The sequence below is a fragment of the Coptis chinensis genome, chromosome 3, assembly GCF_015680905.1.
Source record: "Coptis chinensis isolate HL-2020 chromosome 3, ASM1568090v1, whole genome shotgun sequence".
Classification (NCBI taxonomy): Eukaryota; Viridiplantae; Streptophyta; class Magnoliopsida; order Ranunculales; family Ranunculaceae; genus Coptis; species Coptis chinensis.
Genome location: NC_141458.1, coordinates 65,237,488 through 65,243,647, shown reverse-complemented (window position 1 = coordinate 65,243,647; position 6,160 = coordinate 65,237,488). Strand labels below are relative to the sequence as shown.

Sequence of the window (6,160 nt, the reverse complement as noted above, 5' to 3'; positions counted from 1 at the left end):
GCAAACGTTCTTTTCTTATGAACACCAAGTGTCATTGCCAGAATCCAGCGATCACATCTCTTGTCAATCGAAACAGGACATGATGCTCACCGAAAACTTCCAGGACAGGAACACAACCGTGATTATGTTGCAACTGGAGAAAGCCTAACGGATGGTATTCAGCATTTGTATGTGTAAAAGTCTACAGGGGGGGATACACATGGCAAACTAAATGTGTTACCATACATATTCCAATTAACCAAACAAAATTGCTGTGAAGTAACACCTTTAGAGTTGCACTGGGCTATCCCAACATAAATCACAACCAAAGAGGTCACTCTAGATGGACCTTAACCCAATATTTTAAACAAGCTTAATGTGTTACTCATGAGTGAGATCATAGAGCTCCAACATTTGTCATGTTCGCTAGTCAGTAGCCACTAATATATCAATGTAAAAATAATGAAATGCAACTATAGCTGGCAGTTTTCTCGGGTAAGAACGGGGCCAAAACGAGTAGCTGCAAACGCAATTGACAACTAATCCTGGAAGAAGTCGCTTTAAGAAGTCTTCATATAAATTATCCATCCAAAAATTACAAACAAACTCAGGCAACAGAGCAACACGGCCTGCTAATTTCAACAACTGTAGCAATGTAAGTTGCAATAATCTGCAAGTCTTCAAACGGAAAATAGTTAAGGAAGTTTGTACCCACTTCTGACTGCTATATGTTCTCCCTACATAAGGTTTAAAATGCAGCAAGAAGGCACCAATCTTGTGAAAACAATAATAATTTGTGCCGAATCCTCTACCGCATACGATCCTCTACCATCTTGGAGATGAGTATAGCATCTTAGAATGCATTAAGTTCCTTGGAGAAGCATCAATCAACTATCCACCTAAAAAAAAATGGCAATGACTACTTAATGAAGGCGATATGTTTTCTGTCATTGACCTCTGCTTCGTTAATATCAGTGAATTCACACGCAGTCTCATGCATCATTGATCTCACAACTCACAGCACCATATTATTTTAGTTGCATCTTGTTGTAATGATCTGCAGCCAAAGATAGTGACTGTATTGAAACTGGAAAAGCAGGACCCATCTGCAGGTGAACAACATCAAACGTGAACACAAACTTTCTTCAAAAATATAATCACAAAAATCGAATTAAAAAGACACATATATGCACAACCTTACCGTGCTACATAACGAGAAGGATTTTACATAGCCAACATATTTGGAAGCTGCACCAAACAGAATGGTTAGAAGCACTGAATGAAATCTATGGATTGGCAACTCATCTTCCTTCTCGTAGATTTTACATATAACAACCTACAGTAGTTATATATATATATATATGAAGCCAAGAGCTAGGACCAAATACAGCTAAAGTCCCCCTAATAATTCCAACGATTATTCAGGTGTACGTACATCATCTTCTATGCACATAAACACCCACAACAACGGCAATATAGAGGCCAAAATTAAAGCTAATATACTTGTTCTACTTTCATTGATTATTATTATGTTTATCTTTACACGGATTATTTTTAAAATATGGTGTGTCCATGCAACATAGCCAAAAATAATTATGCTAGTACATCTGTACATGAATGCCTTTGTTAGTGTACACATGATTTTTTCTTCTTCCAGAAACAGACATAAATTAAATACTTACTCTTCTTTAGGCCCACAGGCTTTGCAAGTAAAAGAGCATTCACGAATGCACCAACATTTTCGCGTAGAGTATCCTCTGTAAAACTTACCTATAAATTGACATCTTATGTAAGAAAGTAGTCACATATAACGTTCAAATTGATAATCTATCAATTTATACACGTTCATTCGAAAAATGAACTAGCACAATTTCCACATTACACAAGATTTTGAGAAATAACAAATTTACCTTCCCTAAACCAACATGTACAATGGCAGTTTTGTCAATTTTAAAATCAACACGTCCACGTTTAGCGGCTCGCACTGCCCCACCAACATCATTGGTCAAGGAACCTAGCTATATAAGTTGTACGAAAATTATCAGAGGAAAGAAGTTCATTCACATAAGTAAGCCAAAAATGAAAGCAAGCAAAACAAAATCACCTTATTGTTAGGCATCAAACCACGAGGTCCAAGAATCCTCGCAATCTGACAAAAGCCAAAACAGTAACTACTTATACAAATAACCCTGTATAGATCAACCATCATGCTTTAGAAATTTCTTTCTAGTCAAACCTTTGATAGACGAGGCATGAAAATAGGGGTCGATATGCACTTGTCAAAATTGAGTTTCCCACCTGCATGTTTTCAAATCCACGCGTTCTAGTAAATTCATGATTTACCTTAATGCTTAATAAAGAAGCAGCTTACAATAAAGCCTAAGATAAACACCACAACAAATTAAAATTTAAAGAAAATGCAGAAATATATTTTCAGTGTTTGTAATGTATGAAGTTGTGATCAGTGAGCCATAATCACTTTGCATCTCAAATTACATGTCAACTGTAACAGATTTAAGCAGATTACCCTTCCGGATTTCCTCAATAAGCTCATCTCCTCCAATGATATCAGCTCCTGCAGCTCGAGCTTCTTCTGCAGCTGCCCCTTCAGCAAAGACGGCAATCCTGACAGTCTGACAAATGGTAACACATTATGATCAGTCCTGAAAAGCATAGCAAATGCATGAGCTGCAAATACTAAGCAATGTTACCTTTCCAGTGCCATGAGGAAGAGTCGCTGCACCACGCACCATCTGCAATCCAGACACATTTCAACAGTATTACAGATTTAAAGTTATAAACCAACAGTACCATACATTTCAGATCTGTTCTGTCTCATCATCAGACTTCAATTATCACGGTCATCAGATAAAATTTTGGTAAGTTATGAATGACATAAGATTGCTTTTTGCAGAGGCTGTGATGTTAAGTTGTCAACCAGTGAATGTGTATGGTTAGTAAGTGCACTTTAGTCTCAGATTTTAACTAATTTCACTTGTTACAAAAGATTACTTGGCTACATTGACCTTTAAGGAAACAAGGCCGAACATATCGTGATATATATCGGAAAATGAGAGGTCCGATATGGATATTTTCGATATATCGGTGCCTAATATTGAACCTTTTTCAAGGCGATATATATCCCATTTTTGGGTATATATCTTTATATCGCCGATATTTTCAATGTATATCCTTTGGCCTTTCACCGATATTTTTTATTAATACCTCGATATTTTGGATAAATGACGATATATAGTGATATTTTGAATAACTAAAGATATTTTGACTGGTGACCAAAAAGATATGTATCCTCAATATTTCTATATCCGATATATCCGATATATATCGGAGAATGGGAGGTCCAATATATCGTCCGATATGGATATTTTAGGCCCTATATGGAAGTGATGCCATCACATTGCCTACATGATGTTGGCAGTTCTAATAATAACCTTATTCGAACGAATGATTTGAAGACCAAAAGTAGGAAGCAATGAGATCAGTGTATGTTATACACTTATACCCTACAGTAAGTTAGGTTCACAAAAAGAAAATCACACACACACGTTACCTATAGTGCCAAAACTGAGTAGTGTTTACACACCACAAAAACTTCTGGTGTGATAAAAGAAAGGAATACCAAAGTATACCTGATCACCTCGACGTGGATCAACACCCAAGATCACATGTGCTTCAACAGTTTCATCAAATTTTCGCTCGGCATTGGCCTGAACAATAACAAGAAATGATACGAAATTAACGGTGTCTATAGTTTTGCAAAATTAGATAAAGACTGGACAATAATATAGCCAAATATATCTTTTGACAAGTCCACAGATGATTCTTTTGTATACTGTAATCTATCGACACATAAATTTCAAATTCAAAACAAGATAGATACAAAAAGATAAATACTATATCATTAAGGACACAAAGTAGCACATGTAGTTTCATTTTACCCAGACATATGAGCTCACAATACAAAAAGGACAACCAAGGAAACAGTAGAATGAGGTTAAAGGCTCGTTTTGAGAAAACATGGTTGACCACAGGTCCTTTCATGCTTTGGTCGCTAAACTACTAAAATTTTGGAAGTACAGAGTTAGAGTAGAAAAGGTAGTTTGGAAAGTTTAATGAGAAGTTTATACTTAAATCATCACCAGAATACCTATCCTGGGTGACATCACACTCAGAGCATGAGAAACCGGCAAAAATGGAAACCGCCTCTTTATAAATCTCTCAAAGCATCAATGTATTTTCCAAGAGGAAGTGCCTCCCACTCTGGGAATTGGGGTGGTAAGAAGCACCCCTTTTAGAACAAAATAGAAAGCACAAGCCCTGAGAAGGATATTCATACAAACAACGCATACGTGAAACAGAACGGTCTAATGCTTGTCACTGAACTTTAAATAGCTTTTGAAGATCCAGGTTCAAAACAGAAAGCATTTCAACAACTACGGAAAGTAAAAAAAATTGACTATTTTGTTAAAACTCATCTAGTGTCTTAAAAACTTTATGCAAATCTTTGGGAAAGGTTACAGATGAGTTCAAGGAGCACGAGGATAAGATAATGTGTATCAGCAGAACCCACCACAGTGAGTTTGGTGTGCCAATCACCTTTGGAGTAGAAGATAAGAGCCATTGAGGCTTGTGGTTGTCATGAGCGACAATGACAATGCCACAATGATTTGAGTTAAACAAAAGAGAAAGAGAAAGAATACATAATTTTGCCTTTTAACATCAGAATCTTCTGAGGTCGAGAAAGAAAAAAAGATATTTTCTCATTTGAGTAAAAATATAACTTCACTTAAGTGTAATAGGATCACCGAACTAACTTCTTTGATTTTAAGTTATGAAAGTCAGGAAGTTGCTGAACTGTGTGTCTAGAATGCCCGTAACTCAACACCCAGAAGGCAGCGACCATGAGACCATTCTAGAAGATAATGTTATTGGTTATTAAAAGAACATTATTGCAAATTAGGGTTCTTAGAAAACGAGGGTCACCATCAGAGGTGGATCGCCCTCAACTAGTCTACTTGTTGCCCTATAGAATTTTCAAGTTATCCTTGCTTCTAAAATCCTACATACTTGCAGAAAACAAATACATCGCAAGGCCACTTTTGCAGAAAATATCAGTAGAAATGTAACCATTGTTACCTTAACTTCCTTAATAGCTTCTTGCAAATCAAGAACCGTCTTAGGTTTCTTCTTTTCAACTTTAATCAGTGTTGGAAAAGGAAGTACCGGCTGAAGCGGTTCTGTTCTACTAATAACTCTTCTTCTCATTTGTATCTTATTCGCATCATTTTCACCTTCTTCTTCTTCTTTATCCTCTGGAAGCGGGGCTACTCTAACTGGATGCATCGATGGCACGCCTTTAACATATCGAAAATCTTCACGTGTCCAAGCCGAAGCCGACGACTGCTGAGTCGGCTCCACATTTTGTGTTGGTTCGTGGGGATTTATTATTTTGGGTTTGGGTGCGTAAGAAACTGGTTTGATAATCGGTATATGAATACGAGATTGAGAATTTTGGTCTTCATTTAGTGGAGGTGGGGTGGTTTGTGAAGAGGAAGAGAAAAGAAGTTTCTGGAAGGTGCCAACTGTCAAAGGTGGTGGATTTTGAACAAGGTGGGAAAATGAGCGAGGATGGATGGAATGTTTAATGAGAAAGGCCGCCATTATTATTGGAATGGAATGAGATTTTAGAGAAGGGGGAGGAGAAAGGGTTTTAGGAGAGTATCACTGTCGGCAAAATACTGTTTCAGTGAGTGAGTTGGTGGGCTTTGCCTAGTCCGATTAATAATAATATAATATAAGAAAGCCCAAACAAAAGTCTGATCCATCAGAAACGATATATATAGCTTAATTAAACGATTAACATTCTGGACCCTCCCATTTGTGAACCAATTGCACCCCACGTCCTCTATAAATACTGTTCCGCCCCCCACAAATGTAGCCCAATAAAAACCTAATTCAATACAAATCCACGCTCAGAGCCCATGCGAGCTTATCTACAAAAAAGCCCACGCTCAGAGTTTATTTACCAAAAAGCCCACGCTCAGAGCTTATCTACAATAAATCCCACGCTCAGAGCCCATGCTCAAAGCCTACATACCTACACGTAAAATCAATATCAATTGCGCACATATTTTGCGAGTCAAACAACTTCCACAACTTC

At 37.2% G+C, this 6,160-nt stretch overlaps 1 protein-coding gene across 1 annotated transcript; it reads right to left on the bottom strand.

The window, feature by feature from the left end:
• Positions 1 to 525: 525 nt before the first annotated feature.
• Positions 526 to 5,760, bottom strand: LOC147510424 (Ribosomal protein L1p/L10e family). Its single transcript, XM_086602400.1, has 10 exons — positions 5,137 to 5,760; positions 3,630 to 3,707; positions 2,691 to 2,732; positions 2,507 to 2,612; positions 2,216 to 2,277; positions 2,084 to 2,128; positions 1,890 to 1,997; positions 1,662 to 1,749; positions 1,181 to 1,227; positions 526 to 1,085 (listed from the first exon to the last, which is right to left on the bottom strand). Exons 1-10 carry the CDS (start codon positions 5,659 to 5,661, stop codon positions 1,008 to 1,010), a joined length of 1,179 nt encoding a protein of 392 aa, XP_086458526.1. The 5' UTR covers positions 5,662 to 5,760; the 3' UTR covers positions 526 to 1,007.
• Between the last annotated feature and the right edge of the window lie 400 nt (positions 5,761 to 6,160).